The 24,714-nt window shown below is 34.9% G+C and overlaps 1 protein-coding gene across 21 annotated transcripts in view; it reads left to right on the top strand.

The window, feature by feature from the left end:
- Positions 1–24,714, top strand: part of PARD3 (par-3 family cell polarity regulator) — a 728,954-nt gene that overhangs the window by 340,766 nt on the left and 363,474 nt on the right. For all 21 annotated transcript variants that reach the window (XM_072651995.1, XM_072651989.1, XM_072651996.1 and 18 more), the window contains exon 4: positions 9,240–9,415. In XM_072651995.1, the coding sequence (XP_072508096.1) occupies positions 9,240–9,415 (176 nt within the window). The remainder of the gene's footprint in view (positions 1–9,239; positions 9,416–24,714) is intronic.

Raw genomic sequence — 24,714 nt, 5'->3', positions numbered from 1 at the left:
GTGCTTTTAAGTTTACAAAGCTTTTTACATGTCACCTTATTGGACCCTCACAACAGCTTTGTAGAAATTTGTGTTCTTTTTATCCCCATTTCATAGATGTTTTGTGCTGAGACTTTGAGGAATTGAGGTGTGTACACAGTTCCATATTGACCATTTTAGGGTAAGGGTTTGAACCCAGGTCATCATGAGTCCAAATGTAATTTGCTAATCACCTCTCTTTCTAAAATGTTCATCTTTCATGTGTATCAATCCAGGTCAGTGTTATTGCCATAGAAATAAGAGCAAATACCATCAGAGTTCCAAACCCTAAACAGTATAGTAGTCATTTTCTAGTATATTTTCTTCATTTCTTTTTAAAGGTTAACTGTCATTTTTTAACTTCTGGGGAAAAAAAATCAAAAATAAAAAGTAGTGCTTATGGAAAAGTAACACCTCCACTTTCTACCTTATCACACAACTCTTATAGACTGTTAGAGATGTAAACAAATGTTACTGAGCATCTTGTCACTTCTCCTCATTTTACAGATGGAGGGACTGGCCCCTGTGAAAAGAGATGACTTGCCTAAGGTTGTCTTAGTGGACTAAGTTTTATACAATGGCATCATGAGTTGAGGCTGGTTTTCATTTTGGTTAATGTGTATGTGAATCTACTTGTCTACCTAGGCATAGATACTGATTAGCCCAGCTAGCTGTTCCTTGTTTCTGCTTAAAGATCTTGTTTAAAACATCCCAAAGAAGAATATTTAGAGATATGACTTGTTTTTGAAAGAATGTTTTGTCCCAAACAATGGTTGGTATTGATTACATTGCCTTCCCTGCTTATTCCAAAGTAGAGCAGGATGAATTTCACTTTTTTGTCTGTCCATATCTCATTTGCACTAACAAAAATGACATCCTACTCTGGACCATTTTCATTAAAATGGCTTTCTGTTTTGTGTTTGTGACATTTTGCCAATTAAAATGCATTTTTTAAGCTCACTGAAAATACAGCAATACTTGTTTTTGTTTTTGTTCTTCTGGCTTTGGCTACACTTGTTACCTAGGAAACAGCAATTGGGTTGAATTTTATTTCCTTGGCTGTCAGGCTGTCAGAGATATGGATAAAGTTCTTAACTGTCAGATTGTGCAAGTGTTCCTTAAAGATAGGGAATATTTCAGCAATGCTAAAGTATTCTTCCTCTTCCCATTCTCCGGAGTCATTTCAGAGTCAATCTGGTTGAATGGATTAGAGACTTAAGGTAAGCTGGGAACCAGGTAGACCTGGGTTCAAGTCTCATTTCACACACATTAATTTTCTAAGATTTTAAGTTAAAAGACAAAGTGCTAGATCTTTGTAGTTAGACGGCCTCATGCCGAAGAAATAATATGTCCAGATCCAACCTGAACTCTTCCTAGACATCCCTATGCCTACAAAGTGAGGAAATATTATGTTATTATTAATCATATTATGTTTATTAATCATAATATTATGATTAGATAGGCAGCTAGGTGGCTCCATAGTGCATAGAGCACCTAGCCTGAAGTCAGGAAGACTTAACCTTGTAGAGTTTAAATCCAGCCTCAGACAGTTAATGACCCTGGGCAAGTCACTTAACTCTGTTTGCCTTATTTCCTTATTTTCAAAATGAGCTGGAGAAAGAAATGACAAACCACTCTAGTATCTCCGATGAGAGAACTCCAAATGGAATCATGGAGAGTCAAACTTACCTGAAACAACTCCACAATAAGAAAAAAGACACAGTATGTCATGCTAAATGTAGGTTCAAAGAGAATACTTGCAATGGGAGCAACGTTATTTTGAAACATATTTTTTCCTTGAAAAAGTAATGGATTTCCATTCCCATTCCCAAAGTGTCTCTTTCCACCAAGTAAGGAGGAAAGGAAATCTCTTGAGGAAAAAAACATCTTTGTGATCTTCTCTGGAGATAACGTTAGATATCATCTAGGGCAATCCCTTTCATTTTACAGAGGAAGAAACTGAAAGCCTGAGAGGTGCAATGATTTGTCCAGTGATATGGGAATTAAAGGACAGAACTGGGATTTGGGCTTTTCACTTCAAATTTAGACTTTTTCTTCTTCTGTGGCCAATGTGATTGTCTTATTAAATAAATGAGTAATTAGCTTCATAACTAACCAATACTAGATCTGTTGCCCCAAAGTTTCAAAAAGTAGGTGTAGTGAAGTTTATCTAATGCTAATTTGAAATGGGAATAAATGAAGCTCTTTTTAAATAATGTCTCTGAACTGGCTAAATACATCATTTTAAAGAAGTAATAATTTTTAGAAAACGCATTTTACTGAATTCTATGTAATTGTTAAGCAGCCCAACTCAAAATATAAGTAAATTTTATCACAATCACACATCAAATTCAAGATAAGTGAGATTTTAATAATATTAATAAGTTTAAGTGAATTTCATTTTAATCCTAATAGGCATATAATAATTTAAAAACTGTTTTGAAATCTAAAAAAGTCCCAATTCGACCTGATTGTTTTTGCTAAAAAAAAATGATTTAGCTGAATTACAGATTTAGTTGTACTTTTGGTTTGTTTTTTGAAATATAGCCACAAAGATCCATGGTAATTTAATATTTTTATTTAAAACCTCACTTTCCCAGACTTGTTCTTGTCTCCTACCAGTTGTCTTCTTCCTCACCCTGTCACATGTAACCTACACCATGTTTGTGTGCCAGAGGTATCTAACACACTTTCTGGCCAAATTCTACCCTCTAACACCCCCAGGTACTTCCCAGACTAGATTAAAAGGGAATGGAAATAGTTAGCAAAATAAACAAAAATGCAATAGAAAATCAATGATGTAAATATGTGGTTTTCTGAGTCCACATGTAGCCAGAAGGGATTCTTCTATGTGGTTTACTGCCCTGTTTCTGTTTGAGTTTGTTATCTGCAGTACACTTTCTAAAAGAATCTAACTTGTTAGCATGAAACATCAAAATGTTATTCGTTAACCAGGAAACAGAAATAATTTGGAGGAATGCTATTGCATTGGGTAGTGGGGAGAAATAATGGAATTCAATCATAATGAAATGATTTTGCTTTATCTAGAAGATAAGGAAAATGTTGATGCAACCTTATGTCCTAATAACTTTGGGATAATAAAAGGTAAATAACTGCCCCTGAACAATGTTTATTAATAGACATCATATACAAATTAGTTGGAGAATTTACCGCAAAAGGGATAAACCTAGAATGAGAGGTGGCTACTGAGATTTTTTTACAGCTTTTCCTTTTCCTTAACCCCTTAAAACTGTAGAGATAGATTGTAGTGGCTAGCAGAAGAAACATGTTTATATTGAGAAATAAAATAGAATAATGGCCTCCTAGTGCTTAAAGGGCAATTTAGAGGCATCATTTCCCAAAAAAGACACAAGAAGGGCAAAACTATTTAGCAAATAAAGAGGAAAATGAAGTTTGTCTTGATGTCAACAAAGGAAATAAAGAAAAAATGTATTAATACCTAGAAGCTAATGAAAGCTATCTCTATATAAAGTACTGTAGTTGTTGATGATTAAGCAGATAAAGTAATAATTATAAAAATTAAATATATGCAAATTAGGGGGTCTGGGTAATGTGCTTCTTAGCTTCTTGGGGGAATTAGCTAATGAGCTTACTGAACTGGCACTTAGTTTTAAAAAGGGATAGAGTACCCATTAAATACCAGAGCTGTAGGAAAAGAAAATGGTTATGAAGTGCTGGATTGGCACTATTCCAGAAATAGAACTTCAATCCCTAATATGCTTTTGAAGACAAATATTAAAGGCGATTTAATAAGCATCCATGATATCCTACATGTGATCAATAAGCAATGCACATGTAAAAAAAATGGACTGTTGAACCAAAAGGATGAAGTGCATAATGTGTGGGGGATTTGACACGGTGTGCTACAAAAATAATGGGAAGTAAGATTGACTTGGAAACAGTTACTACTGAAGGAACTAACAACAGACTAAAAGACAATAAAGTAAAAATTAAAAGTTGCTGTGGCCCTCCATTGGCAAAGACTTTTGCTTTTTGTCAGACCCACAAACCCCAATGGGAAACAATAACCACAACTCACATTCCCTTTATTGATACCTCATATGTTGTTGGGTACCCTACCCATTTATCACTAGAAAACAAACAGTGCTGAAAATGAGAGAATATAAAGGAGCATACCATTATTTTTATTATAGTCAGAGAGTTGAGGAAGCAGGACAGATTTGGACATAGATTCCTGAATTCCTGTGTTCATATGCAACCTCAGATCCTTACTAGTTGTTTGGCTCTTGGCATTGTCACCCATCCTCTGTCTTTTTCAGTTTGCTCTTCTTTAAAATTGAGAGAAGTAATAGCACCTATATCCCTGACTTTTTATGAAAACAAGCTGACAGTATTTGTCATGCTTTGTAAGGCATAAAGTGCTACATAATGCTGTGTATTATTAGTTCTTCCTCTTCTTTTTTTGCTTGTATTGGCTAGTGATTCTGTCCAGAGGAAGAGTTTAAGCAACACTTCTGTGGGAATATACAAACTGCTATTATAATTATTTATTCTTCATTTTGATGGGAAAATTTAAACCAGTGAAGTATGAAGATATGAAAATCTTAAGAAAAACAAAATATATGAAAAACATGCCTTCTGTTTAGACTATGTTGTACAATGGGATAGACAGATGGTAGAGTATGTCTTACTGGTATATCTGTTTTGGACAGGCAATGTAAATAGATAGTAAGCTGAACCTAACACTTAAAAAAAAGGAAAATGGATGGATATCTCAGGGAAACTTTGAAGTTCTTTGATGAACTCAACATTTTCCCTGAAAAGGAGACCAAACTTTTTAAAAACCTTTTTCTGGTAAGTTGTGAAGTACTGCAATCTTGGGGAAGCATTGAAAGTCACCTAAGAGGCAATGGAGAAGAGGATTGTAGGGCTACCTATGTAACATCTAACACCTAACAGAGGAAGAATTATAGAGAAGTGGTGTAAAAAAGGTCATTAACAAAAGAATAATAGAAAAAAGGTGATCACACAGATACAAAAGTACAAGCTATGGATACCTTGCTTACTCCATGAATATTCATGAGATGTCAAAAGAATGTGAGGAAGGCTCCCAGTATGCCTGGTTAAACCTCTATGCTGAACTTAGTATGAATTTGGGCTTTATCTGTCTGCCTGGAGGCAACATGAACCTTGATGACTTCACAGAACCATTAGAGTTAGAAATATCTGATATTTCTAATATGATATTTTAGAACTTGAGACCACCCAATACAAACTTCTTATACAGAAGAGAAAACAAACCTCCAGAATGTTATAGTATAACATTCGTTCTAGAGTCAGTCAGTCAGAACCTGGGTTCAAATCCTGCCTTTATGACCTTCAAGTCAATTCACAAAAATCACAGAATTTGAGGGTTTTTTCCCCAATTAACTCAGTTCTCATTGTCTCTTACAACTATTTAGTGTCTGATCTAGAATTAGACACAGGTCTTGTGACTCAGAGGAAATTACTAGTCACCAACATCTGTCATGTAGAATATGAACCAATATGACTATCTTAGTATATATTTTGAAATATTAACTTGTGATTGACTCTTTCTATAAAAACAACCAACAAACAAAATAATCATCAGATTGAGAGTTAGATATTGGGAAAGCAATTGGCTAAGATACTCATTGCTGCAATCCGAAATATAAATAAATATTAGAAAGCATGAACATTTCCAGTTATACTCCTGAGTTTGTGGGGGAGCAGATTTAGGCTATTTAACAAAGTCTGCATATCCATTGTTTAATTTTTTTTTTCTAACTCATGCTACAACTTAGTTAACAGGCACCTTACCTGCAGAGGCAAATCAATATTTACAGTCCATTAGTACCACAGAGAATTTGAAGTCTTGTGATTAGGGTTTATTGCTGTTTTATCTACTCTTCAAAGTAAGCACAGACATCAAACACGCTCAGTTGTCATCCTGGATCCAGTGACATTGCTCTAGTCCCATGTGTGCTTCATCTAGAGGTTTAATTATTGAACATTCTTGTCTTTGTATTTTGTTTTAATATTTCGGTGAACATACTTTGGAAATCTACATATTAAATAAATCAAAGGATTCTTGTTAAGAATATTCAATTGGGGCATATCTTTAAATCTACTTCTTTTGCTAAATTTAGGGAGATGCATTTGCTCTTCTAATTGTCAGATTGCTAGAAGTCATTTTTCGTTATTGTCGAGGACGTGAAACTGCTCTGTCATAAACATCTTTCATTTGGGCTTCTCTTGGAACGGTGGTTGGGCAAATTATACATAGCTGAGAAGGCTATATCAACCTTATTCTGGTCTAGAAATGGCTTTGCTTTGCAATCTTTTGTTTGAGTGGACAAGTGGTCTCTGGAATATGTCAGACATGGTTGTGCCTCATGACTCATTTTGTTGATAAGGTCAAGAAATTAATAGTAATCCCTTACGTGAAATGGGCTTCAAGCCAGTGCTGGAAGACATCATACTGTGCTTGGATACTGGTCAGCATTATATGGGAGTGGCAGGTCCTGATGACTTTGTTATGCTTTTGTATTAACTAGAGATTTAATAGTTGTATTATAGTATAACATTCGTTCTAGAGTCAGTCAGTCAGAACTTGGGTTCAAATTCTGCCTTTATGACCTTCAAGTCAATTCACAAAAATCACAGAATTTGAGGGTTTTTTTCCCCAAATTAATTCAGTTAACATTAAAAGCTTACTATGTACCAGGTACTACACTAAGTGCTGGGGATACACATAATATCTGTGAATTCAAAATCAAGCATAGCTGCTAATGGAAAAGAGTCACTGTAAAGCTGAGGTAAGTTCAAATCCCTGGGTAAACGAAGACTTTGTGCAGAGTTTATTGCTCTATCTGCTAGCCCCCCAGTCATAGGGGAGAGACTACTAAGGAAGTTTTGAAAGCAAATTCAGTGGTCATAGAAATCCATATATACAAAGTGAATCTCCACTATGACATACTGGCCAAGTGGTTACCTATATTTGAAAAATGTAGGGAAGGAGAACCCCAGCCCTCTTCTTGGTCAGAATAGGGCTAATTTTTAAGAAGTTTTTACTGACATCAAGATTAAATTTATTTCTTTATGATTTCTACTCACTTTCTTGGTTCTGCCTTCTTGGTCAGAACAACTCAGTTCATACCCTTCTCCAGATGTGCATCTTTCAACCCTTCCTGTGGCCAATTCTGAGCACAGTCCCCCATATTCTCCTGTATGTACACTACATTGGCAAGGAATTTAGAGTTAAAAATGAGACTGAGTTGGTCTTTTTAACTGTGTTCATCTTCTGCTTAGTAAATGAGCAGATTCAGTTGCTTTGGAAATTATAGCCATGTATAGTTTGTGTAGGTACTGACACTAGATATTCAGCAACTCAGAATTAGGTATGCTACATATTCTACTAAGCACCTTTGCCAATAGAAGCTGAATAATTATTTTCTAAACTGCACTGCTTATTCTGCACCCACTTGTGGGCAAGCAAATCCAAAAGAATTATATCTGCTGTTTGAATTTATCCTGGGGCTGAAATGCTATATTAATATGGTCACTTTATTATGCTCTCTGGCTACTGATGCTGGCTGGTACAGCTGTGTCCTTTGTTATTCCTATCTCCAGGGGTCTGACCAAGCTTCTGTTTGTTAAGCTTACTGTCTCTAGGATATTGAGGTCCTTTATTCCTCTATTCCTTAGCTGCACAGTAGAGTTCTCAAAGACTTTAATATGAAAACAAAGATACAATAACATGTCGCTATTGTGCCTACTCACAAAGTACTTACGCATTTTCATTTATGAGTTTCAGTTAGACCAACTTATTATACTATCATAGAGGAATTAATTTCTTTTATGACATTTCATTTTTTTACTAAGTATTCATAGTCAAAGTTACTTCTGCCTTGAAATATTTAGTATGATAGGATCTCTTTCAACTCTGTTATCCTATGATTCTTAAAGCATAATTAATACAATTATCCCATTTAAACAAACAAGGAAAAAACAACCCAGGATAATAATTTACATTTGTAGAACTCATTTCCTTTGAAGAGCCCCAAATGAGCTGAGTTTAGTGATATGTGAAGACTGTTTATTAAGCTTTTCCCTAAGCTTTTAGTGAGGAAAAGGAAAAACGAAAAAAATCCATTAGGCATGCCAAACTGAATCTTTTTATTTTCTCTAAAGCTAATGTGATAAATTAGATATATCTATATTAAGACATAAATTTGTGTATACTCTTAATACTTGTAATTTAAGGGTTTTTTTTTGCAGGTTGATTTATTTGACATTGTTTTTTTTCTGTTTTCTCGTTTCTTATTCTTATTTCATTGAATTTGATCTTTCCCTAGGTTTTTATGATGGTAGAATCTAGTTATAGGAAGTAATCCAGGTCTCTCTAAGTTGGTTTGGCCATACTTGCAAGAACAAACTGCCATACAGAATCCTTTATTTTGCACACATTTCAGGTGCAAGCAATATTTAATGTGATAATGTGATGACCACTGCACATATTCACAGATATGTTGACAGAAAGGACAGTATGAATTTCTTTTTTTAAAGGTAGTGCCCAAGTAAATATCATACACATAGGAGTTATTGCTCTGCCAACCTATGCTATGAATTTTTCTTTCAGAAACTTTTTTTGATATTTTAACTTTTAGAAGCTTCTTGAATATAAATATATAGCCATTCGTTCTTCACTTATTTGACATTACTAAGAAGTGAGCTGTTCTCTCTCTTTTCATGTATGATGAGGTCAGTGTTGTAGTTAATGTCTTTTTTTCTAATGACCAGCCTAGTTAATTTCAAAGAGCTTCATCACCAGATTGGGCACAGAAAAAAATGGATTTGGGGTGGAAGTGGGCATACCAACTTCCTACATAGTGATTACAGAGATTGCAGTCTGCATTGGTGGAGTTATAGACATTTCATAGAAGTTCTTCCACAAAAGTTATGTGCATGTCACCAGAAATACTGGGTTTCAAACTTTTTATAATAATATACTAACTTAATGAACATGAAAGGGCTTCATAATTATGACATGTTAATTTGTCTTTAACCGTAGAATATATGTAAGTGAAAGAAAGACTCCTTAGTATCATATCCCTTCAGTAAACCATTTTAATAGATATTTCTATTCATCTGTACTTTAAAATAATCTTTACTTTGGTTTCATTTTAAAAATAAAATGTACATATCTATACTTTCAGATATGCCTCTTCATGTACGTCGAAGCAGTGATCCTGCATTAATTGGCCTTGCAACCTCTGTCAATGATAATTTTTCTTCTGAAGAGCCATCACGGAAAAACCCCACACGGTGGTCCACAACAGCTGGCTTCCTCAAGCAAAATACTTCTGGGAGTCCTAATACTCGTGATCGGAAGGTAAATACTGTAATTTTTTATTGTACTAATCAAGCTTTTCTCTTGGATGTTCATATTTGATCTATAGCTTTAACCTTTGGCTAAGTCCTATTTGTTGTTTTCATCAAGGCCTTTTTAATCCCCAAAGCCTTTAATTCATATTTTTTTTAAAAGTTTATTTGTGAATTGAAGTAGTTATATTACTTTGCATAATTCTTCTGTTTTGTTTTAACATTATCACTTCGATTAACATTTAGTTAGTGCCTACTGTGCATGGAAATTTGGACTGAGACACAGAGTTGAGTAGAGACAATTTCTGTTCTCATGTGGCTTATGTCAAGTAAAGAACTAATGTAGAAAATGATAGTAAAGGATTGATACGTTGGAGATGTGATCACTAGCAGCCTTTGAAATCCATAGAGGAAAAAAGAATACTACTGTGGCAAAAATCTAGGGTGTCTTCACAGGTGATGTGGCATCTGCATTGAGGTTTATATGAATTTACTAGGCAAAGAAGTTTTGGGAATTACAGACAACAGTGCTCAGATAGAGTTGGTTAGTTTGCCTGGAGAATAGTGAATATGGCAGAGTCATTTAAAAGGGAAATGGTTCCAGATTGTGAAGGGCTTTTTAGGCTGAGGAAAAGGATCTTGTGTATAACTTGCTATGCAAACTCTGTGTCTCTTTATAATGAAAAAAGTTTAGGAATACCATTTTTTTTGGGGGGGGGGGAATTCTTTTCAAGATTGCTCTGGAATTGTTTAGTTCCCCCATGGTTTACCTGTGGTTTATTGTAGTCAGAGCATGTAAATTCAATCCCAGTTTTATCAACTGTGTCCTTCTGCAAGTGATTTAATAGCCTTGTGACTCATCTTTGTTTTCAGTAAAATATAGTTAATGATTGCCCTATATACCTCAGAGCTGTGAAGCTCAAGTGACCAAATGTATGTATACAAGAGGTTTTGCAAGCTATATTAATGGCTGCTCTTATTAGTTTTATTAGTTGATTCATTTGAATTATCTGTCATTTAAGTGTATATGTACCATGTCAGTTCATGTTTACTAACTGTGAGACCCTGAGCTTAATTATCCTATGCCTCAGTTTTTTCATCTGTAAAATAGAGTAATAGAACCCACCTTCCAGAGTTTTTGTGAGGATGAGTCAACATAATAATTGTAAAGTGATTAGCATAGTGCCTGGCACATAATAAGCACTATAAAAATGTTAGCTATCATCATCATCACCACCACCATCATTATTAATATCATTATACAAGGAGACATAACATTTCCTTAATTACCATATTAAATATATGTAAACATTCTAAGAGTTTGATATTAGATTTATCCTGGGAATATTTGCAAAAGAGATGTATATTCCTATCAGTTACTTGGTTTCTCATACAATATGCAACATCTGAATCTTTCAAGGCTAAGTGTTAAGTCCAAGAGAATTGCTATGAGAAATTTGGAAGACCGCAACAGATTATTTTTACCTGGAGAAGGCTCAGAGGCAGAGAACTATTATAGTTTAGTGAACAGAATGCTGTAGTAGGTTTTAGGAAGGCATAAGTTCAAACACTACCCCCTCATTCTTGTCAAGTGACTACACAAATCACTTAACCTTTTTGAGATTCATTTTGTTCTTATCACTTAGCAACTAAATTCATAGATGGGGTTATCATCTTAATTGGTGGAAAGAATTTGCACAAGGATGAAATCATAGATCCTAGTCATATGAATGAATGAATGAATAAAGAATTTTTTAAGTGCTTACTATGTGAAAAATACATATTGTCATGTATGGCTAGGGAAAGTCTCATGTTGATATATGCAACTGAAGTGTGCTATAGAGAGAAATTTCAATAGATAGCAAAATTGCATTTTTTAAAAATAGTTTTAGTGTATCAATGGACCCTCCAGACACTGGAAAGAAGCTTTGATTCCTCAGTATACTTTACTCTGAGTTTGAACCTTAAAGAATTTCATTAAACAGACCCATGCAGCTATAAATTTCCCAGTCTTTGGGACATTTCTAAAATGGGGGGGGAGGGGGAACTTGGTTCATGACATTTTTAAAGGTTATTTTTAAAAGTGATTTCAGGACAAGAAAATATTTTACGGGATGAGTCAGTTAAATGTTTTCACAATTAAATTTTAGCAGATTGGCAATTTACTGATAGTGTTTTGGGAAAGTGAAAAAAAGATCCAAGGATTTAGAGCTGAAAGATATCTTATAGGTACTCCAACCCAACTCTTTTGTTGACTACTGAGGTAACCGAGTGAAAATGATTTTATCCTAGTTATACAATTGCTAAGTAGCAAGGGAGGAATTTAAAAGCAGATCACATAAGTCTCCAAATCTTTCCTCTAAACCAGTGGAATCAAACTCCAGTAAAAATGGATGCCTTACCAGCTGCATATTGACTTAGAAAACTACAAATTTACACTACCTATGGTAATGCTATATTATTATATATTTTATTCATATATATATTAAACATTTTCAAATTTTATTTGAATTTAGGAGTTTGAACCCTCTGATTTACATCACACTATCCCTAAAACATTTTGAATTTGAAATCATCCACCTTTTGATTAGTGAAGTGGAAAATGTTTTACCATAGGTGTATCACTTTAGGTGACCATTTAAAATAATTTTAAAAAAGCATTTATTCAAAACATATTCTGGTTCTCACTAGAACATTTTATTCTTTTATATTATTTCAATTCTTTTTGTGAATTTCACGAGGAGCTTAGTTATATTATGGAAGTTTCTGTACATGTATATACACTTAGAAACATATATCCTTAAATAAAACACCATTTACAACAGGTCTTTTCTTTAGAAAGTTTTTTAATCTACATTCTTTTCACTTATTGATTTATTACCAGACCAATACACCCTATCATTTGAATTTGGCTATAAACTTTAAAAAAACATAACTTTAAATGATCACTTTCACTATTGCTTTATATTTAGTAATAAAAAGATATTCTTCCTGCCTGTTCAGCATTCATATACTATCCTCTCAGGGAATCACATTTGCTGATAAGGCACAAGGCATTAAACTTATTTATTCCCATAGATGACATGGTGTGTTACCTCCCCTTAGAGCCTGATTTTTTTTTTTTGCTCAGATGTTCTAAAAACTAAAATAAACTAAAGATATAAACTAAATTACCCTACAGGTCCTATAATCTTGCTGTTTCCTTTTCTACCACAATAACTTGAGGTGTCTTGAATAACTTATGAATAACTTAAAAGCATTATCTGTTTCCAAGTTTAAGAAAGAATCTTGGAATAATTACTGGATTTGGTTTAAATCTTCCTTTTCATTACCCTCTATTGACATGTATTCATATAATACTGCCTCATTCAAGCACTTGTGTTCATTCATTAAACATTTAGAAAGTTCCTGTTATGTTTAGTGTACTGGCGGAGTGTACTTAGTGTACTAAGTCTTGGTGGAGGTACAGAGCTCAGTAAGAAATATATGTCCTTGGGAAGTTATAACATTTTTCAGGGTGGTAAATTGTATATGATGAATATATGAAAGAAATACAAATATCGCTATATATGAAATCAGATCAATGAAGGTTTCATGGAAGGGAGACTGGCATTTCAGAAGGGGGTTACAGTAGGGTGGTAGAATTTCAGGAGGTAGGAGTGAGGATGCATTTCATGCTTGAGGTTAGGTATTATCAAAGACAAAGAAATAGGCTGGCACCAGAAGTGTTGGTGTTTGTGCCTACAGGGAATGGAGACGGTAAATTGTCCAGGTTGGCTGGAGGGCAGGCTGATTATGTGAGGCAGAGTTGTATTGGTGAAAGGTAGAAAGATAATCTGGAGCCAGACTATCAGCCAATTGATAAGTATTAAGTTCTTAGTATGTCCTAGGTACTATGCTAAACACTAGAGATACAAGTATATGACACAATCTTTGCTTTAAAAAAATAACAAAAATTCCCAAAGCTTGCATTCTCATTGGAGAGAGAAAAGGACAGATATATAAGTATGTGGGCATGAAATAGTATGAATATGAAGCAATTGAAAATTTAGACAAAGAAGTTAAATATAAGGTAGTCTCGGAGTGATGATACTAGCATTTGGGTGAATGGGGCATCAGGAAAGGCTTCATGCAGAAGATGGTGCTTGAACTCAGTCTTAATAGTACTTAGGGACTTTCCAATCCACAAATAAGGAGGGAGTGGAGTACCTTCCAGGTTGTGGAATGACCATTGCAATGGAGTAGATATAAGAGACAGAGTGGCAAATGTGAGAAACAGATTAAAGGTCACTTTGACTAGATCACAGAGTGTGGGTGGGGAAGCATCATCCAGTTTGGCTGTAAAGGGAGGTTGGGGCCAGGTTATAACCTTTAAAGCTAAACAAATTAGTTTATGTTGTATACTAGATGCAGAAGGAAACCACTGAAATTGACTGAGTCACACAAAAAGATCTGCTCCTTAAGGAAAATTACTTTGCAGCAGTGTGTAGGCTGAACTAGAATAGGGAGAGAAAAGAGACAAGGAGGTCAATTAGGCGGCTGTTGCAATAAAGTAAGTGAAAGGTGAGGAGCAGAGTGGTTGGATGCAATAGACAATATGAAAGTAGAAATGGTAAGATTTGACAGCTAATAGGATAATCAGGGGAGTAAGAGAGGAATTTGGGATAATACCAAGATTACAAATCTGGGAGACTAGAGATAGTACTGCAATATTAAATTCTGTTTTAGGTATAAGTTGAAGATGTCTTTGTAACCTTGGGTTTTAAATGCTCAGTAGTCAATTGGTGATATGGGACTGAAGTCAATGGAGAAATTGTAGGTGGATATACAGATTTATGATCATCAGCACAGAGATGACATTTAAACTCATGGGAAATGATGGTACTAATAACAACAGTATAGGAGAAGAGAGCTTAGGACAGGTGAAAATCTGTTCATGGAAAGCAATTTATTTTAATCAAAAAAGAAAATCAAAAGATAATAGAACTACATATTTGGATGAAAATTTGTCATCCAGTACAGCCTTTTTTTCTGAATATGTATTGAGGCATATTAGAATACTCACACTTCAAAGATATATTGAAAATGAACTCTTCTTACTCAAAGTGTAGGCAGGCTGCTCATTAAATGAGATGCTCCAAAGAACATCAGAACCTCCCTGACCTTGGCATTGCACCACCCAATCAATGGCTAACTAGGTAGTCCATAAGAATATGAGCATGTCAAGCCATGATATCTTTTTCATTTTCTATTTCTTGAAAAAAATGAAGCGTTTGCTATATTTCATAGTTCCTAACTCTATTTGATAATGCTAATGATGCTTCATAGTTGCTCTTCCCCTTTTAAAGGAGATCAGCAGAGTGTACACTTCAAAGAAAATGGCGATAAGAGAAATTTTTATGTTACCCTGACCACCTAATAGTCTTCATTCCTTCACTTCAGCTTCAGCATGTATTTAGCATCTAGTTAAAAGACTTACCCTTATAAAAGATTTTCCATGTAATCAAAATTTCATCCAGGGAAAAAAATTCTATCAATCTAAATATTTTCAATCATCTTTACAACCTCATTGGTCAACCTCATTATGTCAGTCACTGTAAATGAAGAGAAGCAGTTTGGTAGGTGGGGAGTCTTTAAGTCATCCTTTTAAAAGGGAAAGACTCAAAACACTAATTGAATGCAGCCTACTGTAAAGTTCCAAGGTGAAAACCTTTGTCTATGTCATTTGCTGTTGTGTATATATGAGAACATAGTCAGACACAGATTCCTTTCAATTGGATGATAAATATTACTTTTATTAGTATGTGTAATTTAAGGTACAATCCTGTAGAATTTGTAAAGAAAAAATTTACCCCACCAATGATAGTTTGACTAGCTACCAAGAGGAATGTAAATTTGGATAGAGGAAGTTTTTGGAGGAAAATAAAAGTGCTTTGGATTCCTTTTTGGATTCCTCCTCTTGCTTCTTCTCCTCCTCCTCCTCCTCCTCCTCCTCCTCTTCCTCCTTCTTCTTCTCTCAAACCTACATACTTTTAAAATTTCCTTCCTTTTTCTCCAAGGTCATATGTAAAGCATTTGAACTATTACAGTTTTAAATGGTGGTACTTTAGAAAAAGTTTAAATAATATCAACCTTTTAGAAGCATTGTACTAGGCATTATAGGTAATCCAGAAGAAACATAACCCATGATTCCTCTGTTCTTTGGATTTATAAGCTAGGTGACATTTATATCCAAAAACAAACATATGTTGTGTTTGGGATACTTTTCCAGGTTTTTCTAAAAGCAATTCGTGCTATATTGTAAAATATAGTCTTAGCAAATGATAATTTCAAATCTCTTCCTGCATTTTTGACATGTTCTAATTGATCTTAGGTCTTGATCCAAAACCAAGGGGGGCAGCATAGCAGCCATGGGCAACGAGGGCTTGAATACTCCAAAAGACCGACAGAGGGGAGCTTGTTAGCAGTGCTTTTTATACATGTACATATTTTAGTTCAAGAAAATCCCGCAATTCATGTTGGATGTTGATTTTGTGATAATAAGCTTGTCTTGATAGAGTGAAGGCTTAAAGGCTCCAGTGAACATTTAGCACGTAATTGGAGATCATTTTTGAGTTCCTTATTCTTCAGGTCTACTTATGTTCCCCTCTGGCCTCCTACTACTCAAACATGGTGGAGTGTTTTTTAAAATTGTTTTTCCTCTTTAACGTGTGCCCACACACAAAAACACAGGAATCCTGTAGGATCATTTTAATGTTAACATGTGTCAGGCCTGGAGGCTTAGGGGCTAGCCTAGTCTTACCTTACCTATCGTAGGTCTTCGGCTGGCCAAACCGGATAAACGTATGAGAGAAGAGACTTTCCAGAGTCAAACAAGGGTTAGGCTTTATTCAGGGTCTTGGTTACATGTGCAGGGTGAATTCTTCCTCAGGAGAGAGGAATCCTCTTCCCAAGGAGGCAAAGATCTTACAGTAAGACAATGGAAGTGGAAGTGGGAGAGGGGAGAGGGAAGAGGGGAGAGGGGAGAGGGGCCTTCTGTCCTCTAAGGGCCCCTCAGTGCTAAGAGCGCCTTCAGGCTTTCCTGACCCTACTTAAGCTCTCCCTCCGCTTAGTTTGCACCTGAATACCATGCCTGTTCTCAGCCCTTAGACAACTATAGGTGTGCTCAGACCATGGATTAATCTCAAGGGCAGGATGCTCTCCCCAGCAAATTTCCCACAGGGAAGAGGCGGAAATGCACGAGATAGCCCGGGTCTCACACCTCAATTCCTAGCTGTTCCCTAGGGGGCCTCATGAGAACTCTAACGTTTAGAAGTCCTCACTTTTACCTGCCCGAGACTGTCCACATGGAACTGAGCTTACACCCCCAACAAACATGAATATATTTTTTTCTTTGTTCGAGAAATTTGTTATACTCCTTTCAGATGATGATGGCTGGAGGTATTCCAAACTGTGGCCAGTAACCTTGAGGGTCACAGGAGAAGCTGCAATTAAACAGATATCATGAAGAAATGTGTGCCTTAGTAGCATTTATTTATACTTTTCTCTCCCTTGTCAAGAGATGTTTTGAGTCTGTAATCATAATAATAATTACATTAATTCATGTTTATATAGTGCTGTACATTTTACAAAGCACTTTACTCAAAATAATACTGTACGTGTGGTAGTACAAATATTATCTCCATTTTATGTGTGAAGAAATAAAGCCTCAGGCAGTCTTAGTGGAAGCTTTATTGAAGCTGGGATTCCAACTAAAATCATCTGACTCAGTCTATTACTCTATTCTGCCTCTGTATACCATGCTAGGAATGTAATAGTTATTGGTGACCAAGATTAAGGACATTTGTACAGAGCATCTGCTTTATTTTTTTGTTGATGACTAGGCAGTTCTATTAATTAGAAACAGAGACAAAAAGTTTACTCTATTCATGAATACCAACCTTCTGCCACCCTTCTAACTAAAATAGTTTTATATTAGAGGTTCACCTTGCTACTTGCTTTCCATTGATTTTTACAGGAATTTGTTCCATTTGTGAAGCAAGCTAAGTCGTTGCATTATCCATGTGGTATCAGATTGCTAAAGTGGCTCATCATTCTATGGAAAATTTTAGTTCATTTTTGGAAGATTTCTTTAACTTTCCAGGGCTCTCTGGGCAAGAAGCTACTTCTCCTTTGTGTTATGTTACTGCTATACACTCATCTTATTCCTTTTCATTATAATTTTTTCCTCTTTCTTTCCTACTCTAACCCTTCTTCTACTTTCCTATTGTCTCTTTTCTTTTGGCTTTTTCTCATAACATATGTGATGACCCAGTAAACTACTAATGAGTTCAGAATTTCCATTTTCCTTACAAACTATATTACTAGTTGACTGTCAAAAAGGTAATATGCTTATTTGTGAGGTTACCATAGCTGCCAGCCATAGTGATCATCAGAACCATAGGAAGGAAATCTAAGATGCCACCTATTTGGGAATGACATGTTATCTTTGGAAGGGTCTTTTTTGCCAGGTTTAATTTTGTGAGGTGATAGATTTAAGGAAAACCCTGTTGACGAATGGATTTGTAATTAATCCTGTAGTGTTTGAATTTAATATTATAGGTGTTTAGAAAATAAATTTCACCCTTCTGCTTTTCTGCAATGAGATTGTAATTCTACTTAAGACCAATAAGGGAAGTTAAATAGGTGATATTTCTATTACTAGGGAGGCAGTACGGTTATAGTGAAGAGAGAAATGTTTGGGAGTCAGTAAGTCCTGGATTCAATCCCATCTCTGACACTTTGGTGGCTTTTCCCTGGGCAAGCCACTTAACTTCTCAGTACCCCCAAGTCGCTCTTGAGAATATAAATTGTAGACCATGTGTCAGTTTGGATTGGTAGAGTTGGTTTCCCCTTTGGGAATTATGAACATCAACACAATTGTGGGTCAAGTCTAAAAACAGCCACAACAAAATTTTTCCTTTTCTCTTATGTTCTTCCTTGAAGTCTACAATAACTGTGAACTGCCTCTTTAGCTGTTTGCTTTTTCTGCAGCAATTTCCGGTATTTCATCATCTTTCATGGGTTTAAATACCAAAATTTATGCTTATGAGTCTGACCCTCTCAGGTATTATTCATTGGGCTTGTTATGGAGCCTGTTTTTTTATATTCTTAAGGTTATAACTATGTCCCCTTTACGCAAATGAAAGATGCATGAATTTTGTGTAGTATTACACAAAATTAGTTCATGTATCGTACGTATATTTGGGGCAACGCAGGGAAACCCAAGGCACACACAACTAATTCTATTTTGAGAGTATGTTGATAAAAGGTAGCATAAGAGGAATTGATTGAATCATCATCTATACAAAATGCTTTGTAAATCATAAAGTACCATATTAACTCTCAGTGACAACAGGAATAGAAACCAGATCAGTGATTTAATGAATATAGGATGGGAAATTACCTGGTAAGGAAACTCTTCTACTAATTCAGGTTAGCAACTTAAGTTCTAAGATGGTTGTTTTACTTCCCTAAGATCCCACGGTCAATATAGATCAGAGATAGGATCTGGATTCCTAGGTCTTCTGTTTTGGATGCCACTTTTCTGTCTATTGTGCCATGCTGTCCAATATCAGCTGCAAAAATAATTTTGTTTAGATGAAATGGTAGTACATAGAGAGCAGATATTACAAGGGTCAGATATTTTGTTTTTTCGAGTTTGTATTGGCTATTTAGGTACCACCTACCTTGTTCATCTCTTCATTGTTTCCTTTGTTTGCTCATTTCAGTATAGATCTTAGTGGCAGTTAATTGATTGAGCATTGGTGGGCTATGCTCATTACTTGTATGTTCAGGGATATTACAAAACTAGAATAAACCATGTTCTGAACTAGAAACTGCTTTATAGAGCTGAGAGAGGACCATAATATGCTGGTATTTTCCCATGTCATTAATATCTCATTAAAGGCAAGAGTGCTAGCAGGATAGGGAATATAGTAGATTCATGTTGCTTTTGTGAATCCTAAAGAACACTTGGTTCATACATATACAGGAATCTCTAGGATGGAGTCCTGAGGCTCCAAGCCTTGGGAGGGTCATATTCTTGGATACTACTTGCTCTCTATTATGTCTTATGTATTTTAATAGAAGTTTAGTTTTTCCTATCTATGAGTTGCAGTGCCTGCTGTCCTTGGGTTTCTGCAAAGTCTTTTTGGATTTTCAGGCGTGATGTATTGCCACTCCATTGTCTTTATTTTCATACTTTCCTTCTAGTCATTAATTTTAAACTTACTGTGACTATTATATTGCCTCTTAGAAATTGTGACATATATTAGTATTATTGAAAAAAATCTGTCATGCTGACAAAGAGAACCACATTCTTTTTGGTTGAAAATATTCCAGTTTCATTAATATTATCTTGTAACATTATTAATTAAGCTCGTATACTGACATTGTTATAGTTTAGTTTTGGTTTTGAAATGAGTTTTGTAAATAATTCTTTCTCCATTACTTTTACGTTATTAGATTTTCTGAACACATTTTTCTCACTCTAACTGAATTCTTCATTATTAATTGCTGGCTCCAATTATTATCATTGTATAAAATCAGTTTTGGGTGAAGGAGTTCTGTTTGTGTTTCCATTCATTGAGATTTCTTACTGGTCTTTTACTAGGGATTTCTCAAACAAGTTCCTTAGCCACATTTCAAAAATTATTTGGAATCACAATTGTATTAAAATTCAAAAGACAGCATAAATAAAAATAATGATTCTGCCCCAGCAACATTCTTGTAGTTGGCAGATATGATGTAGTATTCTGAGTAATGAGATGGGGTTTTGAAGCTGGTAGGTGAAAGGGACATGGTGTTGGTTTAATGTTTTCAGAAGGTTGTGGTATCATTTCCTTTAATTATATAATAGATGGTGCTTTAAGTCAATTCCTTTACGCATGTGAAGATAGATTAGTGTAGTGGTGGGGAAAAAAAACTGGACTGGAAACTAAGCATCTGTTCCTGGTTCAGCCATTGACTGTAAAGGGATTTAGATGAGATGATCTCCACAGTCTACTCCAGCTCTACTATGTTATAATGCTAGCTGAATATAAAGAGGGAAAACTTCCATGACTGAGTCATATTGAAGGGTAAACTAATTACTAGGAGAAATTTAAATTTTGAAGAGGCAGTGAACAATTATTTCCTAAAGGTGAACATCCAAAATTGAACTTGGAAATGTAAGTAAGAAGTATACTCTAATTTAAAGGGAAGATTTTAGTGAAGTTTAATTACTAATATGTAGTTTTCAGATCTTCATACTGTCAGTAAAAATTTTAAAAATCAACCTGAAATGCTTTTAGATAAGCAAGCTTAGGGAGAAATAGAGATGAGATTGGAAGTGATGAGAATGGGTGATTAGGATTAGGGAATTAGTATGCTGTGAGATAGAGTGGAGTAATATTTTGTCAGTATTTGCCAGTGGGGAGAGTGTTGCTTAATTACTTCCAAATTTTAGAAAAAAGGGACTAAAAACAAAGAAGTTTAGGAGTATAAGGTTGGAATCAAATGGCCAATTAGTAAATTAGCATTTTTAAAAAAACACTATGTGCTAAATGCTGGGGATACTAAAAAGTAGTAAAGCTGAGATACTTTGAAGTAGTGGGACAGAATCAGGAAACAAGGGTTCTAGAGAAGACTCTGCCATTGATTAACTGGCCAGATGATTCTAGTAAATTTTCTTGACTTGCTTAACTTTTCTGGAAATCAGTTTCTTCATTTGAAAAATGAGATAGTTGGACATTCTAAGGTCTGCATTCTTCTAACCCTAAGATTCTGTGACCGTGAAATATGTAGAAATGAGCCTGTGCCTTTCTGGAACGTTGGGCCCTTTCAGATACATTGGCTGCTGATGTTCCTAGTCTGAGTGGGTTGCCTCTTTTTTCTTGGAAGATGAAGTTCACTCACTTAGTTCTGAGGGTATCTCAGGAAATAGGAGAAGGAAAATCTTAGAATCAATGAGGTTATGTTACTTGCACTCGCTTGAACCTCTGGGTCTTTTTCAGCTGACTAGACCCCTACCAGGGAGGCAGGACAAAAATATCCTAAGTTGTGTGGAGAGGTTATTTTAAAAAGTATGCTTAAGTACATTGCTTTCATCTAGAGCCACATTTCTAGGCACAATAACTGATAGTTATATTAACTTATGAAATAACATCCAAATGGCCTGATTCTACTATTATGACACACTAAGATGAGATTTTCATTTTGTGAAACATAGCAACAGAAAACTTACTCCCTAGAATTCATTGTAATTCTTCCTGTGTACTTGTGTCTGTGAGGGGGTTTCACATTGAATATTTATTTCTGGCAGGATCAGTACTCCTGAGTCTCTCACTAATATAAAAGTAATTCCATGAGCTACACGTCACTGAGCATGTATAATAAAGGGGGTAAATGGGAAACAAATTTTAGTTTAGTGACTTATCAAAGGTATGTGAAAACACTTTGAACATTACCCTATAATGCAGTGATAAAAACTCAAGGCTTAAAGCTTGAGAAATATTTTTCTACCTACAATTATTGATGTAAGGAGAAATTGCCTGGATAAAGATTTTTCTGCATTTCTCTTTGATTATAGCAATAAATTCACAAGCTTAACTTCTCTTTGCAAGTCAGAAAAGAATTTTATTATGTTTAAAAGAAAATCAAGCTGGTAAAACATTAGAATGAAAGCCTTGGTGATAGAAATCTGTAATTCATCATTGCTATCTTTTCCAAACATCAAATTCTTTATTAAGATAATTAGTATTTGTAGTTCTGGTTAATGTCATAATAGTTGTAGTAGGTCATTGTTTTTCCTGGATTGGTTGAAGAGGGGAGAGAGAGAGAGAGAGAGGTACATACATGTGTGTGTGCACGTGCGTGCATGTGTGTATTATTGTTGTTTAGTCATTTCAATCTTGACCAGTTCTATGCGATCTCATTTGGGATTTCCTTGGCAAAGATACTGGAGTGGTTTGCTATTTCCTTTTCCCAGTTCATTTTACAGATGAGGGACTGGAAGCAAACAGGGTGAAGTGACTTGCCGAGGGTCACACAGCTAGTGTCTGTGACTAGATTTGAACTTAGGAATATGAGACTTCCTGACACACTATCTATGACACCATCTAGCTGCCCTCCTGTTTCTTTAGTCAAATTCATAACTTCCCTTTCCCACCTCTACAAAGAAGTGAGGGTAGGTACCATTAATATCTTTTCTTTGTGGCCTAGTTTAGTGGTTAAAATTTCACAAAATTTTAATTTTACTTGTTCTAAGGGGCCATTTTCAAGTAAGCATTTCATAGATGCTATTTCAAAAAAAAAAAAAGAAAACTTAGGTTTTCTCCCATTTTCTTCTTTAGTGTATACATTAGCATAATTCTTTCCAAGATAAGAAATTAAATGGAAAAAATTTCAGGGAAAACAAAGATATTCCAGAAAAATTGGTATTTCTTATCTTTGCCTGTGAATGTGCCAAAAGTATGAGCATTATAGAAATTTCAAACCTGTTATTTAGTTTTAGAGTGTTGTTCTTCAACTATTATTTTCTGTGGATAACACTAAACGAACTGTAAAATACTATATTCATTCTGGATGTCAGTAATTGTTTCATTTGGTAATGGTAGTCTTGTAACGATGATGTATTAAAGATTATGTCAAATGGAGTTGTTGAATTTTGGGACTTTGTATGTGTAAGGTGATTGAGATGAAATATAACTATGCCTTTTAGCTAGTTCTTACTTTTTTTTTCCTGAACTGATAGTGACTCTTTAGATTAGCTTCATTCATTGAACTTCAGGGGTTGTCATTTTCAGGCGGCTCTAATCAAAATAAGTAATGTCAGTGTCCATTGTGATGTCTAAATTTTGGAGTAATAAATGAATGAAAATGACCTGTCACTCCTACTCTTTGCAGTTATTTAATCAGTAAGTATTTTTTAAGCACCCACAGTGTGTATGACAGTATATAAAACTTTCAGAGCATTAGGTTGGAACCCAGTGGAATTCAATGTTAGTTAGTAATGAAGGCATTCTTTCTTCCCTTGTCTTATGGGCTTATGAAAATGGGTTAAGATCAATCTAATGAAAATATTCAGTTGTCCATGATAAATGATGATTTATTCAGCATGTGAGATAATATTTAAAAACTGGGTTAGTTCTACTGCTTGCATTTTTTTTTAAAGGGTAGGTTGCTAGACTGGTTTAAGAAAAAAAAAAGATGTGGACCAGCAAACTTCTAAATGTCATATGAAATTCATTTTTAGAAGAATTTTCAACTTGATTCTTCCTTTTTAGAGGGCTTTGATTTGTAGATCAAGAAAGGACTTTTAAAATAGTCTACCTAGCAAGACATATTTTTAGTTTGCCTTAAGTCTGATCAGTTTTATTATTTGGAATGTTTTTAAGTCCATACTTTAGGTGTTTGAAGATGGTTAAACTATAATATTTCCTTTCAGAAGATAAGGCTAACCTCAAGAGATAGGAAAGTGATGTAATGTGGGATCTAGCGCTTCACTGAATCCATAATGTAATTTTGGTTTATTTTGGAAGATTTCTGTTTAGTGTGCAGATGGATTTTTATGTATGTGTATATGAGCCATAGTTACCAATTTAAACTCTCAGTATAGACTCTGAAATAACATCAACTTCACTGGGGACTTTTCTGGAGCAAAAAAGAACATAGAAATGGAAAATAGAAAGTGGAATTCTTTTCCATGAATTCTCTCTGATCATAACTGCAAAGTTGAAAAAAGGGTTTAATTCCACAATCCTAACAATATAGATATGTGAATACCATGGAATATATGAGGTATAGAAAATATTTATGCGCATCATACTAGTATATTTTTTAAAATTTCATTCAGTGTAGCTGGTTTTAAATTTTTTGGGTGAGTTGAATTCCAAAAAAGTTGTTTGTAAGTTGGGCATTTGTAACTAAGAATTTATTTACTCCTAAAATCCATGTGAGTAATGGCAGTTAGGTTTCCTTAGCTAGCACAAGTGCTTATTTATGCCATTAATTTTTTTTAAAGAATTGCATTTCAGTTATATTTATACTGTTGTTTCTATAGTTAAAATGTGTAAGTTCAAACTCAGGGTGCTAGTAATATCTCCTTTTCCCCCTCCCTTAACACATACCATCAAATGAAACTTTGTGTAGGAGGAGCATATCATGATCTTTCTTATGATATTATGTGGAAGAGACATTGTTGTTAGATGGGGCAGGATATAATCCTTACCCATAATTTCCTTGCAGCCATGCGTAATGGAATATTAGACTAAAACTCAGGGGGATTCA

This window comes from Notamacropus eugenii, chromosome 3 (assembly GCF_028372415.1).
Source record: "Notamacropus eugenii isolate mMacEug1 chromosome 3, mMacEug1.pri_v2, whole genome shotgun sequence".
Lineage (NCBI taxonomy): Eukaryota > Metazoa > Chordata > Mammalia > Diprotodontia > Macropodidae > Notamacropus > Notamacropus eugenii.
This window is presented reverse-complemented; position numbering and strand designations above follow the sequence as displayed.